The sequence below is a fragment of the Branchiostoma belcheri genome, unplaced genomic scaffold, assembly GCF_001625305.1.
Source record: "Branchiostoma belcheri isolate BF01 breed outbred unplaced genomic scaffold, Haploidv18h27 scaffold91, whole genome shotgun sequence".
Classification (NCBI taxonomy): Eukaryota; Metazoa; Chordata; class Leptocardii; order Amphioxiformes; family Branchiostomatidae; genus Branchiostoma; species Branchiostoma belcheri.
In genome coordinates, this window is record NW_017804587.1 from 1,328,014 (window position 1) to 1,346,862 (window position 18,849).

Consider the following 18,849-nt stretch of genomic DNA (forward strand, 5'->3'; position numbering starts at 1 on the left):
ACCACACACACACACACACACACAGTCAACATTCCTGTCCTTGGTGCTGAACACTATCCACACACAGGCAAACATGCGTGTCCCTGGTACTGAACACCATCCACACACAAACACACCTGTCCTTGGTGCTGAACACCATCCACACACAGGCAAACATACCTGTCCTTGGTGCTGATCACTATCCACACACAGGCAAACATGCCTGTCCCTGGTACTGAACACCATCCACACACAAACACACCTGTCCTTAGTGCTGAACATTATCTATGGACAAACAAACACTTGTCAAGCTCTGTGCGGCTGTACCTATAGGTAATAACAGCCACACCTGTCCCCTCCCCAGGCCCTGGCAGCCCAGGTGAGTGAGGATGACCTTGCAGCCGGCAGACTGTACCCTCCGCTCAAGGACATCCTGAAAGTGTCCACCAAACTGGCCACACATGTGGCTGAGTACGTGTACAGACACGGGCTGGCAGCTTTCTACCCTGAACCTGAGGTACGTACTGTCACTAAGTAAGTACAGTAATCTGTGTTAAGATCCAATAAACCAGTCTACTACTACTACTACTACTACAGTGTGTGTCACTGGAAGACAGGCGAAAAATGTCCAGACTATGCATGATGTACAAAATGAGTAATAAACTGGTGGACATAGAAACCACTAAGTATCTGATACCAGCCCAGAAAAGAGCAAGAAACAGTCATGCCTTCAAATCACAGTCATCCAGAGTTACCAAGAATTGAGGTGTTCAAAAACTCATATTTTCCAACAACTATCGTGGAACTTGCCACCGAGCACATTACAGGCATAGTAATATAGCTAACTATAAGGAGCTATCTGGTTTAGAGGCTGTTGTTCCTTGATGGTAGCCCGCCATTTGCCTCTATCCTGTGGCTATGTAGTTTAAGGTGGTGGAAGTCCTCTCTTACGTTGTCAATCCATCTCTTCCTTGATGGAAGTTCGATGAGTCCATTTTCTCATCTCTCCAGGACAAGGAGGCGTTTGTGAAAGCCCAGCAGTACAGCACCAAGTACAGCACTTTCCTCCCTGACGTGTACAGCTGGCCCAAACATGCGCAGGAGATATCCCTTCAAGAGATGAAACCACTCTGGGACGACTTGGACGAAAAAGGACATTAGAGACCCCGCAGTTCACTAAAATACCAATAGAGGAACTATCTAAATACCAGGAGCTTTTTACACTGTTATGTAAAGGAATATCGAACAAGGACTTATTTCATAAAATGAAACCACCATGGGATGACTTGGACGAAAATGGACATTAGAGACCCTGCAGTTCACTAAGATATCAACAGGAGGAGCTATTAAAATACCAGGCACTTTTTACAACTGTCAAGCGCTAAAATATCAACAGGAGAGCTTTTAAATACATACCAGGAGCTTTTTGTACTGCTTTTTGCAACTGTCAAGGAATACTCAACAAAGAATTATGATATATGAACACCATGGAGTTTACTAAAATATCAGCACAGGAGCTATTAAAATACCTGGAGCTTTTTTGAAACTGTCAAGGAATGCCCAATATATAATATATAAACACATTATTTAAGAGCACAAAGTACAGCTGATTTCAACTGATTAACTTGCAGTTCATAACAGTACCAACAGGAGGAGCTATTGACGATGAGCCTGAAACTTAAAAGAAGTGTGATAATGCTGGAACTTCATGTCAGACAGCCTCAAATATACATGTTACAGAAATGCTATTTATGGAAGTTACTGCTAGGTTGGTAACATGCTTTTTACACAGAGAAACGTACAAAATACTAGTGGCATTAAGATACGACTATGGCTCCAAACTTTCCAGCTCAACGAACCATAGATTTCTGAAGAAAAATTGAATGACTCATTGCAGTTATTGAAGATCATACTTTTCAGAACATATATGTATCAGAGATATGAGTATACATGTACATGTAGCTTGCAGTATATTGTACACGTACATGTGAGAGCATGCATATACAGACGGGTATGTTACTTTTTAGACTTGGCTGCTATTTTCTTTGAGAACATTGTAACATCTCCCTTCATATTGTGTTTTGTACATAAATGTAAAACTGTAAAACGTTTATTTATGTTTGTGTTACGATCTCTCACTGTTGTCACTGTTTTTTTGTTGCATATGGATTATTTTCTAAATGTTGCTTTTTGTACATTTTTACTTTTACAATATGTATTTATTTGATGTGAAATGTATACAGAGTGTTACACAGAGTTACATGTATTGAAGAAACATAAGATTGCCAGAAGAAATAAAGTGAACATCATGATAATGATTTGTGTGTACTGCTCTTCAGATGGTACCAGTCTTGTGGCGCGCTGCAAAAAAGTTGTTAGAAAAGTGTGAGCCTCATTTCCCCAACCTTGCCACCCCTCCTATTCAGCTGACATGGACTGGCCCAAATCTGATTGGTCCAGGACCACTGAAATACCAAGATTAGAGATTGGTCTTTAGCAGTTAAATGTAACTCCTCAGTCGCATTTGCTGCATTTGTTTCTGGTTGACGTCGAGAGAGAGACACGTTGGAGTGCTACATGTAGTATCAACCTAGTCTTCTTGTGACACTCCAAGCAACAGTATGGGTTGCAGTGTAAGGTGGCAGTGGTGGCGGTTTCAAGCCTTCTCTATTCTAGCCCTCTTCTTAACAGGTAAGGATACTGTATTCTCAACTTAAAGTCAGGATAGTTGATGTGCATCTAGAAATAACAAAAGACGCTGCTTTGACACGTTTCAGATGTGCATTGAGGTGCCCTGCGAAAGCTTGAAAAGGGGTGACTGTGCACTTTATTTAGGCTTTTCTGTTGAATACTAATCGTCTATACTATCTCAACTGGCATGGAAGGGCTTGTGATGAAGCCTAAATGTTGGGTGCGCACTTCATTTGGCTGAGGGCTGCCCTTGCCTTGAAAAAAAAAATTGCTCTTGAACACTAATTTTTCTAAAACATCACGGGATACATTTCGCCTTCCCCAATTCCCTGCCATTTTCGCACAATTGTATGATATTAGTCACGGCTTAAGGAAGGGAGGTTTGTGTCCTGATTTTCTTGTCCCTGTCCAATCGTCTGTGTGTTTCCACTCTTTCCAGTCCACTGCCAGCAGTATTTTATCACCGAGCCGGAGGACACCCAGGTTCCGGCAGGAAACACTGTTCTGCTGAAGTGCAAGGTCGGCAGGAAAACTGGGGAAGTTCAGTGGCTGAAAGACGGCTTTTTACTCGGCTCAGATAGAGATCTTCCAGGATTTCCCCGCTACAGGGTTAGTGTTTGTTGTTTGCTTATTTGCACATGCATAATGAAAGTAATAGAGTAAACATAACATATGCCAAAAGGCAGTAATACTCAAGCAACTGGATATGATTTTGGAAATCATGTCCAAAATCATATCCAGTTGCTTGAGTTACTGCTTTTTGGCGTGTCTTATTACCTGGATGTCTAACCTTCACCAACGTAAACATAACATAACAAAAGAAGATATGCGGGGGGTGATAAAAAGCTGTTATGGCCTGTCTGTGATCTTCCCCCGACAACATGAATTGTATGGCACAGTACTAATGATATCTAACAACATATATAATTCATTCTTTCCTAGAACTCACTGTCACCAAGTACAGTAGGGGCATTGTCATTAGATAGCTTTAAAGTCTAGAGCTAGAAGTTCAAGGGTTAGGTGTAACAAGTCAATCGGTGTAATATAGCCAGCTGCCGCCACGCCGCGTGCCTGCGAAGCTGGTGTGTTATACCGGCTATACAGATAGCGGTTATACCGGCTATACAGATACAGATAATTATTATTAAAATTATAGGTTGTAGGGGACAGCTCGGCTGGACAGTACAGCCTACTGATCGAGAACGCAAACCTGAACGATGAAGCTGGGTTCCAGTGCCAGTTGGGCCCGCCCAATCCTATCGGATCACGTACAGCAAGAGTGACCGTCTTACGTAAGTACATTGTACTGTCGGCCTGACACTTCTATTTACTTGGAACAAAAACAAGAAATAGTAAAAAACAAGAAATAGTCGCTATCGGATCACGTACAGCAAGAGTCACTGTCTTACGTAAGTTTTGTCGGCCTGACACTTCTATTTACTTGGAACAAAAACAAGAAATAGTCAAACCACAAAACAAATTAGCTTATTAGAGTTACCAACCAAGGATTGAGGTGTTCAAAAACTCTCAGTCTTTCAGAGAACTATAATTGCAGAGTGGAACTCGCCGTCACCAAGCATTATCATTAGATAGCTTTAAACAATGTTTAGAGTTAGATGTCCAAGGGTTAGGTGTAACAAGTCGTTCCTTGTAATGTAGCCAGCTACCGCCGTGCCGCATGCCTGTTGGTGTGTGCTGGCTAAGGGCGGTTATACCGGCTGTACAGGTACAGATATTATTATTTTTTTGTCTTCTGGCACTGATGTTTTTTTCCTCCACAGTGCCACCAGATGACCCGAGTATTGAGGGGTACAACACAGGAGTGGACATCCCCATGACTCCATCACAGGGTCTCCAGCTGACCTGCCGGTGCAACAACGGCAAACCCGCGGCAAACCTGACCTGGTACCGAAACGGGGAAGAGATCACTGAGGGGGTGTCCTACAGCAGAGAGAACACGGGGACAGAGAAGAGACAGAACGCCACCAGCGTGCTACAACTGGAGCCTACAGCTGATGACAACCGCGCCAGATACGAGTGCAGGGCCGGCCATGCAGCCTTCGATGCAACTAAGAATGTCTCTGTCACCCTCAGTGTGGGATGTAAGTACACACAGTGTTATCCAAGCTGAGGTTTAGGCTTATTTTGGGTGTGTTTCTAGGCATTTGTATTGGGCTCTCTTTTTTGTACTGGTGTCTTTTTTACACTGAAATGTGCCACTGTTTTTCTATGTCCAATAAGGTCCAAAGCAGGTGGCAAATGGATTGTTCCTGGCCAGTTTGATATCTGTCGCAGCCACCAAAAGATCTGCTTAGAGTACTGTTCTAATAATTAATTAAATAACTAATAATTGCCCAGTTCTTGGGTTGTATGCATGGCTGTTATTGCCTTATTATTCTACTATTAACTTAAAGCGTGGGAAAGAAGCTGATTACATCTCTCTCTAGTAACCAGTTTCTGCAAATGTCGATTTGAGCAGGCATGGCCTATGTCAAGTTGTGCAAAAGTCTGGCATGAACTCCATGTGTACCTCATTATTTTGTGCCTGCTGATCCCAGAAATGACAGACTGACACCTTTAGACTGTCAGGCTACAATTGCTGTTATTTACAGTGTTGAAGTCTGTCTTAAAATTGCTTGCTCAAAGGATTAACAGCAATTGTTCAACAGTAACAGACAATGTTAACATTCTTGTTTTTCACAACTCGGTTGATGATCGTCACATCATGAACAGCCTGTTCTGTATGTTGAAAACGAAGTCTGTCTCATGATGTGACGATCATCAACCGAGTTGTGAAAAACAAGAATGTTAACATTGTCTGTTACTGTTGAACAATTGCTGTCCATCCTTTGAGCCACTGATTTTGTTCAACCTTTTGAATACTATGTATTCAGGTTTCATGTTTAGTCCACCTCTGTATGTAAATAAGTTGGCATCTAAAATATTTCAGATACTTTGCAACTACATGTACAAAGTCATGTAGTACCAAATATTGTGGTTGACTTTGACTATCCTACATGTAGGTAGCATATGGTTGAACTTACGTCTGGTTTTAGGGTTTATTTTCAAACCAGATCACAATTTACATCAAGTGCACTAAAGTTTCTTTTGTTGAAGAAATGTTATCAAAACATCAAAATGTGGTTGTGAATAAATAATTTTGATATTCAATCATTCACCAGCCTGCTGAAACAACCTGATGAAATGATTTACGCATAAAATGTTACTGCAGCTCCACCAGGAAATCCTGTCATCACTGGAATCGAGGCCAAAGTCGGAGACCTTCTACAGATCACCTGCAGGTCTGAAGGTGGTGACCCGCTCCCTGACCTGGTCTGGTACAAGAATGACCAGCGCATCGACGACTCTTATCATTCTAGAAGGTAATAACCCTTACTATGTTCAAATAGGTAAATATATGGGGCCGTGCATGCCCTTTTTCGTAAGGCGTAATCAGGCCTTTTTAGTCTTCGTAATCCATAGGCAGCCTTCCAAAAAATCAACGTAATTCGTAATAGTACATTAGCTGCAAAGGGTTAAAAGTTGTAATCGTAATCCGTAATTGTCGGCGAAAATTTTGTGTAATTCATAATCACTAACCCCCCATGCAGGCCCTCATATATCAAAGAATGTGTAGACCTTATAACAAGCAGTACAAGTTAATTCATCTATAGTTTTGTACGTAAGTAAAGTTCTATAACTCTGCCAGCAATCAGACATTCAACCAGCTGCTTCACACCGTGGTCGCTAGCGACAACAACGCAGAATTTTCCTGTCAGGCTTCAAATGGCGTCACCCCAACTCCACTGAAGACCTCCGTCACATTGACAGTAAAATGTAAGCTGTTATTAACTTTTCGCCTCTTTAGGCAGGGTGTAGGTAGTGTTGTTCATGTATTTTACATGTTTTCGTACATAAAATTTGATGAGCCTAAAAGGCAATATTGAGCCAGTCTCCCCCCCTTCACAGAAATTATTACAGGGAGATAGGTTAAAGAGGTTTGATGATCTTGTTGAACAATCTATCGCACCAGTATATATAACTGGGTGTTTGGGTGACTTTTTTGGTTACTGTATCAAACTCTTGCTTATCTTTGCTGACTTACTGACACCACATAAGTGGGGTCGTGTGGCGCAGTCGGTAGCGCGTTCGGCTCACACCCCAGAGGTTGCGGGTTCGAACCCCACCTTGTGCACCGATCTTGTGCCCTTGGGAAAGGCACTTTACACGACTTTCCTCACTTCACTCAGGTGTAAATGAGTACCTAGCTTCGGTTAGGGACGTCCCTCGGATAGGACGTAAACTGGAGGTCCCGTGTTTGAGGAGAGCCACACCTCGAGCACGTTAAAGATCCCACCACACCTTTCGCAAAGAGTAGGGGCGTGCCCCGGTGTGCGATGGTACAAACACTACTGTACGGAGTTGGTGATTCACCTCAAATCACCTGGGCGGAGGCCTGGCGACCTCCGTCTTGTATAAGCCACATGGTGATTTACATCATTCACCCGGACGGAGGCCTGGCGAACCCCGTCTGTACCAGCCAAAATCTTGGAGAGGAGATAGGCGCCGCCAAGATTATAAGCCTACTGAAACATCGTGGCAAGTCCAGACATGCTGCTGGCTGCCATGATGCCCCTACGACCGCTCACGGTTATGGGACTTACATACATACATACATTACTGACACCAGCTTGGCTGTCACAACCCAGTGTTGTTTCTGGCTAATTGCTTTTAATCAGCCATAGATCAACGACTTAAGTCGGCAAGGTCAAATTCCTCCCTCCTGATGTCAGTATTAGAATAACACTCTAGTGGATGGAGCAAGAAACATGCAGACGCTTGCACTCTGTATGCTGAAAAGCTTGCCAATTTTCTGCCAAGTTCCTTTTTCATTATCATTCCATGGGGTCACCTGTTATCAGAGAGCAAGAAACGTGCAGATGCTTGCAGTTGCACTCTATACTGGAAAGCGTGCAAATTTCCTGTTGGGTTCCTACCCTCTTTCAAATAGGCTGCACATAGTTTTTGTAGACGCTCATTATCGTGGATTGAAGTTACACATTTGCCATGTATCACGACATGCTGATGCATGATGGCCTGGATGCATTCTTGCCCTCTCTCTGAAGCCAAAAAGCTTCTGATCAGTTTAAACTTACTTCTGGTTTCCAAGTTGTTTTCAGTCAGTCCAAAGCACAAGTCAGTCAATCCATCCATCCATCCATCGATCAATCAATCAATCAATCATGCAGGCATTAGGTCAGCACAAGTGCACTTAATTTTTCTGATAAATGTTACATACATGTATTAATAACAGTATTATGAAACATTACATATTACTCTGTAGATCCACCAGGACAACCTGTCATCACTGGGTTCGAAACTCAGTCGGTCAAGAAAGTCGGAGACATTCTCCAGATCACCTGCACGTCGGAAGGCGGCAACCCGCTCACTGACCTGGTCTGGTACAAGAATGACCAGCGCATCGACTCCTGTTCCCGGACTGTCGGCAATCAGATGTTCAACCAGCTGGTTCACATCGTGGTCGCAAGCGACAACAACGCTGAGTTTTCCTGTCTGGCCTTGAACAATGTCACCTCAACCCCACTGAGGACCTCAGTCACACTGACTGTAGAAACTAATGAAGGTAAGCTTTTCAACTTTTCTCACAGTATTTAAGATGTATGTAAGTGTTGTTTGTGGGTTTTTCAAAAGTTTTTTTACATGTTTTTGTATGGATGTGGACCATGAGCCCTATCATTAAATCATGTTGTACCTTTTTTTTAGATACGTCATGGACCAACAGCCTGTGGTCGTGGCTTGTGGGACCTGAAACCTAGGAAAACAGGAAAGGTTAAACGAAGTAGTGGCAGTCAACAGTGCAGCTGACTGTTGAAGCAGAAAAGAGTAATCAATCCTCGGCAAACATGTCACTTATGACACAGCTCGAATGAGAATGCTTTTCTCATGGCTTCATGTTGCCATTTCTGTATCCTATATGATGTGAACAATGTTAATAGCTTCGGAATCCATTTAGTTCTTGAGTGCTATTAAAGTATTTAGCAAGTTGATAGAGAAAGTGCTTTTCTTGAAGTCTTCAAGCCCAGAAAATAATGAGACAAGCTTGTTAGTTAGATTTTAGAGCCTCCTGAAAGTGTAACAAGTGTAAAAGTTAGTTTACTACACTGTCTTTGATATAATACAAGAATAGGAATAAAGGATTTTTGTTACACTGTGATCTCCCTGCGTTACTTTCATTGACCGCATAGGGGCGCTTTTGAAATACGCCATACACCATGCTCTGCCTGCTTTAATGTTGTCAATCGCATGATGGCGCTTTTAGTATAGTCCATAATGAATGAATGAAGACCTTTATTGTACATTTGTGTTCTACAGAACTAAGTACAGGTCGCATGGGTACAGAACATGAACATAAACATATATACATTACATACATATGAACATATAGGAGTGTAAATAAATGTCTAATTTCTATTCTTTTCGGCTTCATCTCGCTTAGTAGTATAATACATAATATAATACATGGTTTGTTTAGTCCCACGATTAATACGAATTTTCTATACTAGGAAACTTATATCTTGTATACAACTAAAGAGAATGTTTCTCTTCTTGTACAATAAGTCAAAACTACATGTGTTACTTAAGGTATATGATTTTCTTCTAACACAACCAGTAAGGTTCTCACCTGCTTACGTTTCGATGTCTATCAGACACCTTCCTCAGAGCTTCTGACTGCAAAAGCGCCACCTACTTTGGCGTTAAATAGCGGCGAGTTGCAGAACTCCAGTCAGAAGCTCTGAGGAAGGTGTCTGATAGACATCGAAACGTAAGCAGGTGAGAACCTTACTGGTAGTGTTAGAAGAAAATCATATACCTTAAGTATCTTCCAACCTGATGAAATTATTTACGGGTACATGTGTTACTGTGAAACAACATCAACACCCCCCACTGGTGGAGCCCCAACCGTACCTACAGATAGTTTGAATAGGGCGATATTTTGTCATCACTCCCGGTGTTTTCTTTCACCGGTTCGGCTGCCTTGTGTCGGGAACGGAAGCTAATTGCTCATTTCCCGATCATTGTGGGGGAAAGTTGACAGAAAACATCGGAAGGTGCAGTAGTGGTAGCCTCTAACAGGCTTCGGGAAGCGGATGGAAAGAGTAGAAATCGGCCAAATAGACAGATAACATGCCAGGGGAGTTGGTCCGCTGAAGAGCGGCAAACAGTACTCCTGTAGCGGACCAACTCCCCTGGCGTGTTATCTGTCTATTTAGCCGATTTCTACTTGTTCCAGCCGCTCCTCGAAGCCTGATAGAGGCTACAGTAGTGAAGGGGTCGCGCAAGTTGGGGTAGCGCCGGAGGGAGGATAGGTTTGAAAAGCGCAGCTGGGAGATGGAACACTGCACTCGACCTCGTCTTTGAAGAAATTCTACAGATGATTCACCAGTCAACAAAACGTAAAAGAGACAGGGCGCTTTCACGGACAAGTTGTACAGAGTCACTGAAGAGATATGTCTTAAAGTGTACTGAATCTCCAAGCAGATCTTTTGTAGCTGGAATACAGTATCAAATCGGCAACACAGTATCAAATTGTAATCCAATATCGATATCCAGACGGGTCGTCAATTTGTAGCCTCTTCCAGGCTTCGGGAGGCGGCTGGGAAGAGCAGCAATTCGCCAAATAGAGAGAGATAACATGCCGGGGAGTTGGTCCGCTGGAAAGTACATTTTGTCGCACCCCGGCATGTTATCTCTCTCTGTTTGGCCAATTTCTACTCTTTCTAGCCACCTCCCAAAGCCTGGTAGAGGCTAAGGTGACTGGTTGTAGCGTCTACCAGGCTTCGGGAGGCGGCTGGAAAGAGTAGAAATTCACCAAATAGAGAGAGATAACATGCCGGGGGAGTTGGTCCGCCAGAAAGTACATTTTGTCGCACCCCGAGTACACCTTGCCGCACCCCGGCATGTTATCTCTCAATGCTCTCTCAATTTGCTCGTTCCGTCCCCGATCGAATGAATCTGCTTGGAGATCAAAGTGCACATGTAACAACTATGCTTTGCAGACAAACACTTCGCGGGGCGTTTGTCTGCAAAGCACAGTGATCTTATTTTATTCCATCGCCACACCTGTCTCACTTTGACCTCAGTGTTGTGATTGATGTTCATGTATGTTGGTGGTAACGTGTCGATCTGTCAGCACCGGTTTTAATAGTTGCACCACTTGATAGAAAGCTGAATAAACACCTCTTGTTCGTTCAGTAACCTTACCAGAAGTTGTTCTGATACGTTGTCATATAGAATTCTACCTATGCTGTCTTCTCTCGTGTTATTACTAGTCGGTATTCAGGATAAACAAAAAGGAGTAGAATTCACCCAAGTTCATTTGAAGGCGCTTGTATTAGTTGTAATTGCAGGTTGAAAAGGCGCCGAATGAGGTGCTCTCTTTCTTTGAATTGCTACCAGTCATCGAAGGTTCGAAAATTTCAACTGAAAGTATAACCTCCTGGCAGAATCAACAATTTGAGCTCGCGCAGGTAATGTTCAGCGCGATATCATTCATACGATTTTTATGTCATAGTAGTTTTCAAGCGGGCTATGACAGTACAAAGTAATGTAAGGTATGACAGAACCGGTCGCCGACAAAATGAAACATTATTTCTGGAGTTTTGTAGCCCCAACCAGGCTTCAGACGTGGTTGGAAGAGTAGAAATTGGCCAGACTTAGATAGATAACATGCCAGGGGAGTTGGTCGGGGTACAGTTTGCCGCTATGCATAGCTTCTGAAGCCTGGTACATGGTAGAGGCTACGACACGTGTGTAGCGTGACCCTACAAATGTTAGCCTGGGTACCATCCGGATTTCGCTCCGCTACGCTAGAATCAGTGGTACCTAGGCTAAACACGTGTACGACTATCCCAAGAATGCCTCAGTTTGCTAGCCCTGAGGAAGACCACCAAGAAAACGCGTGTGTTCTCCCTCACCGGTTGTATTAGTTCCGATCCGATGTTGACACAACACGGTAAGTTATCCCCCGCACGGTGTGAGCCGCATCGAGATATCTCCTCTAATCTCCTGTAACAGTGCGGGGTTTATAGACGCTGCCAACTAATCCGGCCGACGGATCTAGACATTTCAGGGGGCCCGCAAGCCCTTTTCCGTAGAGCGTAATCAGCCGTTTTAATTCTACGTAGAGCGTAGACGGACCGCTCTTCGCATTTTCCCGTAGAGCGTCATGATTCGCCGTTTTAATTCTACGTAATGCGTTGTAGCCATTTGGAACTTATCGTAAAGCGTAATCGAGGGTTTCCGAATTCAGCGTCGAGCGTTGTCGGGACCCCCCCCCCCCTTGCAGGCCCTCATTTCAGCCGAACGGTTAGAGCGTCGGGGGTAAAACTGGTGCCCGGGCCGGATTTGGCGTGAGTTCGATCCCGGGACCAGGAGAGTCTTTCTGTTTCTACTCGCGTCTAGTTTCGCACACTCCAAGCAGATCTTTTGGTGGCTGCAAAGACAGTGCGTATCAAAAAGGCCTAGCAGTTTTCAATGCAGTTACCATTTGTCGTAAGAAAAGATTAGCCTCCACCAGACCTTTCTACGGGAATTTGAATATGGATCGTAGGATTCGGCAAAAATGAGTCAGAGTAAAATTGGCCAGGGGAGTCAGGCCGTGGGGAAGTTGTTTCTTTCCCTCCAGTCAAACCCCAAGGCGGCCAAACTGTCCAGGCAAACATTAGCCAGCGTAGTTAGTCTGGTAGAGACTAAGAGAAAGAAAGAAAGCCCTATAAAACGCGTTGAAAACAAACCACAGCCTTAAACCTCTGCTTGGGGAGTATCCCGTGTCTTCTCTGCTTCCACATGTTCATTCCAACTATCAGGTGATCGGCGTGAGCACACACAGGTGTAGCGGGTAAACAAACCTACAGGTCGGGCTCCCTTCTATTTTGTCACTTACTGCCTGGCACAATTAAGGCGTTCTTGTTAGTTTTCTAGAGATATGCCAGATCTAAACTCATTTTATCTATAGCTCTGAATCCGACGAACTGTTTTTGAGAAGAAAAGAGCAATATTTGGAAATTTGCCTTTTCAGAATTGGAACGTCCTCTCCTGGCGAGCGGCACCGGTACTACATATTTGGGTCATACTAATCCATCAATGTATGTACGTAAAAGCAAAGAATTCGAAGTTCATTCGAAATCATTAAAGACATGTCTAAATGGTTCAAATCCTGGTTGGATCTCAAAGCCTACCCTTGTGCAGAAGGCTGTGGTCATCAATGAATATACATTTTGTTCTTGAAATCCTATGCCCAACTTACCAGTGAAGTCTGCCCCCGTCCCAATCCTTCCCCTCCATCCAGAGGCACCCTCCTATCCTAACTACAAACGATCGGTCCCTTCCCAAGTTCAGGGGACAAGTACGACTTACAAGTCAGCGACTCAGTGCGACTCAGTCTTCTCAAAAGACCTGGAAGATTTTCCGACCGAGGGAGAATCCGTCGTCACGTCTTTTTCATCTTTCTTAAGGCGCGATAGTCCATTTAAGACGGCTGGGTACGTAGGACAGGTGAGAAGATACATTTGTAAACAGGTAACGTTAACATTGCTCCTTACGTCCTGTAGTACTTCATAGCTTTCTTGGCTGTTACATCTAGGGAAAAATTCGTCTGTATAACAGGACTTTAGTTCTTTATGTAACGTTATATGCATGGCACTGCATTATGAGTCACAGGTATGTACAAATAGTGTATATGCTGTATATTTGGCATGAGCCTTAGGCGTTTGTGACGTAAATGCTGATTCAGACTTATCCAACAGTTCCAAGTACATGTGTACTGTCAACACACTTGTAACAAGCGACATTTGTCGTCTGAAAACCTCACACAAACACAGATCCACCGCCCGGAGCGTTTCTTGTCAGGTTCGTTTACTATTCTTTGACGTTTTTCTTCACTGTCTGGGGCCAAGAGACTGATCATTTTGGCTTTGGCTAAGCCACTGTGGGTCTGGCTGTGGAAAACAATGTCGTTTTTAGGTGTAAAATTCTTATTATTCTTGTTATCAATAGTCCAGGTCTTGGGTTAGCAGTAGAAACTCTCGACAATGGCCACAGGTTTTAAAACGTTAACTCAACTAGTTCAATAAGATAAAATCATGACTCTCATTGCATCTGTACCGGAAAAGACAGTCATGTAGTCCGGTTTTTCCGTCTGGGTGAATGGAATCATCTCAGTGTACAAGTCAGTGGCAAGCCTAGGGGTACACAGAACTTGAGTCTACTGGCTGGGAGGAAGTTGGAATCTCCCCACTTCAATTCATCAGATGTCTACCACCCCCATCAAACTCCTTTCAAGCCGTACCCGGAAATTCAAGCCGTACCCGTTCAAAAATTCTGGCCGTACCCGGAAATTCGTGCCGTACCCGCGAAAATTTCAAGCCGTACCCGGTAATTCGTGCCGTACCCTGTACTTTTTTGCCGTACCCAATGGTGGATAATACTGGATATCGCTCAGCCCCGGTGAATAGTCACTCGGAAGTCGTGTCTAAATACCCTGTACGGCAACAATACACAACCTCATATAGCCTATGCTCTGGTAAATATTCCTGGCTACCTATCTTCCGAATGGCGTCGTACAAATCGCGCCCAATCTTGAGAACACTTCGCTCGGCCAGCCGTTCTCTCCAGACCGCTTCTCGGCCGGCCGAGCGAAGTGTTCTCAAGATTGGGCGCGATTTGTACGGTGTGACACCTTATTAAAGAGCAAGACAAACACCGATGTGACACCTTTTGTTCTCCCCGTCACCTGCCGCAGGTAGAAATCACCACCTCCTGTGTAACGTTTAATTTAACAGGTAAACTTTACCAGACAGAATAAACACTGCATGTTATAGAGGACCCCGGCATGTTTAATTTATCAGTTGTCAGAGTTACAAAGTGCACACGGGTGGAGAATACGCTGGTTGACTGACAAACGCAAAACCGTCGCGTCTGTGGACAAGATTCAGCTGGTGTGTAAATACTGAAACACCACAAAAACGTCTTCTTTTAGACTCTTCACAATTTCGGACCGAAAATACACATAATATCGCAAGGCGACCTAGTATGAAAGTGACCGCGCGATGGTCAAATATGGGTTCCAAAGTCCCCACCTTTTTTAGAACCCGAACTATGTTCGATCACGTTCGATCTGGGTAATACGACCCGAACAAGTGTTCCATTTGAAGCACGATGGAATTCGAATGGAAAGAAAGAACCCTCTTATTGATTGCTACAGTTGTGGCGATCTCTCTATATCGGTTCACAGTCATTCTACTTCTGACATCTGCACCGTCTCAACTTTTCAGACTCTTTATAACCAACGTCAAGATCCTTATCAGCCAGACTATTTCATTACGGATCGTTTGAGAGTTTCATTCTTCTTGCTAACTTTGATATGCCGACATCAGTCAGGTACATACTAATACCACTGTATGTTTATTATCATTAGGTGGACTGAATAAAACTTATAACGCCATGACCACCTGTTGATTTCTTGAGCCGTATGCAAATGAGCCCCGGCCACAGGACCAATCACAGCCGGGCAAACATTTGTATTGGGACCAAGAACCGGGACACATGGAACGCGCGCAGTGATTGGTCTAGAGTCTTGTCACTTTGACATTTCGGAATCGCCATTCAGTACAATTTTGGTCGCAACAAGGAGGCATTGGAAACGTATTCGCAGTTTTCCAGCAGGATATAACCCCAAGACGTCTGTGGTAGGCTATTAGCGGCCTTCTTTAGGTACTGAGGAAGCGAGGCTATATGTGTTTGTTGTCAGTGTACGTATGTTGTTGTGATATATAATATTTCCGAGTGGGTACACCACATGTGGTGTAGGTGACGGCCCGACAAGGTTTGCCACTTACCTGGGACAATCGCGGGCGCACTGCGCGGACACTGGGCACCACGCACGGGGGACAGACAGGGATGTTCTACTCTACTCAGGTAAGGAAAGGGCTTTCTCAGGTGAACAGTGTCTTAAGCCGCTTAAATCCTCGACAGGTATGTTCTTAAGAGGCTGAACATGAGAGGTACTTGATGTCTGATCTGTGACGAGGCGGCGTCTCATCCCACTGGTCTCACTGTACCTGCGAACAGGTAAGGCGGTTTACAGATTATCTTTCGTTTAAAGTTTACCACAAAACTGTTTGCTGTTTGCACAGATGTGCCGTCTTGCCGTCTAATTAAGCGGTTGTCTGTCTAAAGCCTGGTGACCCAAAACGCGCTGGGAGATGCCTCTACTGTCCCCGGGAGCTAAGAATAAACCTTGTTGTTTTGTTCGACTGGCGTGTAGGGTAGCCTCCGTAGCAGGCTTATAGAACTGGGGGTTTGGTGGTCTTCGCCTGTTTTCTGATAATAAAAAAAACTGCGGTAATTCAACCAGGCCGGCTATGTCTATATGCAATCAGAAAATATCACATAAAAGCTCACAAAGACCATGAAGACCCCCAAACCCCCAGTTTTTGGCATGCTATGGAGGCTACGTGTAAGGTTGGATTCATTCTGACGGCATGCTGCAGAGACACACGCTCTAACAGAATCACTGATGACCACAGACCTTTAACACTGACAAAAGAGCGCACAGATGTGACGGAAAAACAGGCAGCTTCTATTGTCCTCAAGATCGTCTCTTTTTTGACGGATCTGAATGTGGTCTGAGGGGGTCGCGCTGACAAAATCGTGGGACAAAAGAGTTTTTCGGCGCCGCTCTTTCTAATCTGCGTTGACCGGCAACGGATCAAGACTTTCCTACTGTCCGCGACTAGTAATTATGCTCGGTAATAGTTAGTGAGGATTATATGGGGAATTTTGTTGTCTTTTTGTTGTCGTGTTTCGACTTTAGATCTCTCTTCAATAAGAGGTTTAGCGTTACACCATTGCTTTGTTTGTGAACAGGGTGACCAAAAGAGTTATGGATGGATTTCCTGGTAGTTTCTGGAGACTTCGCTAAAGGACTTGGAAGAACTTGGTACTCTATTACTGGTTCTTTTCTGTTGTGTATTCATTACAAAGTCACCATCATTGCAAATGTCGCAATGAACTAGTAAATGTTGCAATACTAGTCAACGTTGCAAATTACTGGTCAATGTCCTGTTGATTCCGTATCTGTATCTGTATCGGTATAACCGCCATTCGGCGTAACACACCGGCTAAAAGATTAAAGTCAACAGTCGACGAAACCGACGATGGCTTAGTTCCGAAAAAAAAAACTTTTTAAGTTAGCAAATGTCTCACTGCGTTTCCCGTATTGAACTAATCTCCAAGCAGATCCTAGGGTGGCAAAAGACAATATCAAATCGGCCAGTCAATATCCACTGGCAAGAGAGAGAGGGTCCAAAACGCTAACGGTGGCGTAGTATTGAACGCTGTGGTCTATACGTGATATTCCATATGCAGTGCAGATGTTGCGTCCTGACCCTGATACTGTCCTGTAGGTGGGCGGGGGTGTACCGAGTTACCGCCCGCCGGACAGCGGTGACCTAGCCCCCGCGTCTGGACCCGCTCAAACAAGTTATTGTACAGGAGTAATATATTTCAGACACGTACTTTTAAGGGTCAACAAGAGGTAATGTATTGGTGTTTGGCAAGCTGTAAATCACAAGCAAAATCACACGGCAAAAAACACGCTTCCTGTAGTGACTGTTTCTACTGTAGTTAGTCATAATTTGTCACCTTCATGTTCCATGTGGTACAGTCACCATATTGACCTCTTGTTAGTCTCAAGTTCAGACTCTATGGGGTGGCGAAATCAAATGCTGAGGTTCATTATACGTCAGATCGGCCGCTACGTGTGACTATACAATTATAAGTACAGGCAAACCTGCCCAAGGCGACCACCTAGTGGACCAGAGGAAAGTGGTCGCCTTGAACAGGTGGTCTCCTTGAAGAGGGTCGATTCACAACATGACTGGGGCATAATCGTTTCAAGTCGAAGTGTTTTCATATCAAACACTGTAAGGCTAGATCCAAAATGACCCAGAAAAGACCATATTTACCCGTGTTCTATTCCTGACCTACTACAGTATTTGTTCAATGTACGTTTGTTAAGCACCGTGTCCTGGTGCTATATTGGAAAATGCCGATGTCCCAAAGATCAACATATTACATGTTTGCTCCGAAACACCTGAAGTGACATTACAGAACGGACGGTTACAAACAAACGCACCAGAATGTGGGGCTCCTGTACAAAGAGCAATTGTTGGGAGTTCCGTTTGGATGTGATCTTTCAGTGACCTTTGGAAATGCAATGCTACTTTTCTTGCTTGTTCCAAATCTGTCATAGTGTAAGGCTTCTTTTGTTTTATTTCAACTTTCCCTGAACTTTAGTCTAAAGGCCGACCAAGTTAGAATTTGTCAGCATGACCAAATGGAGTCAGGTTTCATTCAATTAGAGCTTGTAAAAAATTGTAACTGCTATTCAGAAAATGTCACAGGCCAGGTGGTCAATTTTAGGAAGATTTACGCAGAACGTTAGGTATAAGTTACAAGTTATATGTGTTTTCCAGTAGCCTCTATAGGCAAACTGTACTCCTGTAGCGGACCAACTCCCCTGACATGACATCTGTTCATTTGGTCAATTTCTGTTCTTTCCAACCGCGTCTGAAGCCTGGTCATAGTAGAGACTAGTTATTCGGGTCTAGAGTGATTTGGGTCATTCACTGGTGGTCATCTCGCCAACCGAAAAGTGGCTCATCGTATCTGCTTGGAGATGAGCTGCGTTGCCGTTGCCATGGCGACGACCTGACCTGAACTGAAGTTTTCAGCGAGTACGTTTCAACACTCTCGCCTCAGACGTGTGATTTTTTACTTCTTTTCGACGCCTCACTCCACCAGGCTAACCATGTTATGTTATGTGCCTTAATTTGTATTCCATTTGTGTATTGTTTTGTGAATCCAGGAAGAATAGATTAGATTTGTTATCTAGTCTAATGGATATCTAATAAAACATCAAACATCAACATCAAACAAGGCCTTCCTACGAGAATACGGATCGTAGAATTCGGCAAAAAAAGACAGTAAAATTGGCCAAGGGAGTCCGGCCGCGGGGAGGTAGTTTCTTCCCTGTAACTGCGCGGCCCAGTCAAACCTACAAGGAAGCCAAACTCCCCCGGCAAATATTCTCCTATA

The 18,849-nt window shown here is 44.0% G+C and overlaps 3 protein-coding genes across 3 annotated transcripts in view; 2 read left to right on the plus strand and 1 right to left on the minus strand.

Annotated features, from left to right (window-relative positions):
- LOC109488114 (NADP-dependent malic enzyme-like) overlaps nt 1-2,297 on the plus strand; it is a 20,217-nt gene extending 17,920 nt beyond the window's left edge. The window contains exons 12-13 of the mRNA XM_019792277.1: nt 344-496; nt 991-2,297. Coding sequence (XP_019647836.1) covers nt 344-496; nt 991-1,140 — 303 coding nt within the window. The 3' untranslated portion in view covers nt 1,141-2,297. The remainder of the gene's footprint in view (nt 1-343; nt 497-990) is intronic.
- The window catches only part of LOC109488110 (serine protease 23-like), a 164,901-nt gene that overhangs the window by 100,904 nt on the left and 45,148 nt on the right, over nt 1-18,849 (minus strand). The gene's annotated exons all lie outside the window — the stretch shown is intronic.
- On the plus strand, nt 2,422-8,507 carry LOC109488033 (nephrin-like). Its single transcript, XM_019792173.1, has 8 exons — nt 2,422-2,670; nt 3,110-3,279; nt 3,827-3,962; nt 4,452-4,772; nt 5,903-6,053; nt 6,380-6,507; nt 8,015-8,314; nt 8,455-8,507. Exons 1-8 carry the CDS (start codon nt 2,601-2,603, stop codon nt 8,505-8,507), a joined length of 1,329 nt encoding a protein of 442 aa, XP_019647732.1. The 5' UTR covers nt 2,422-2,600.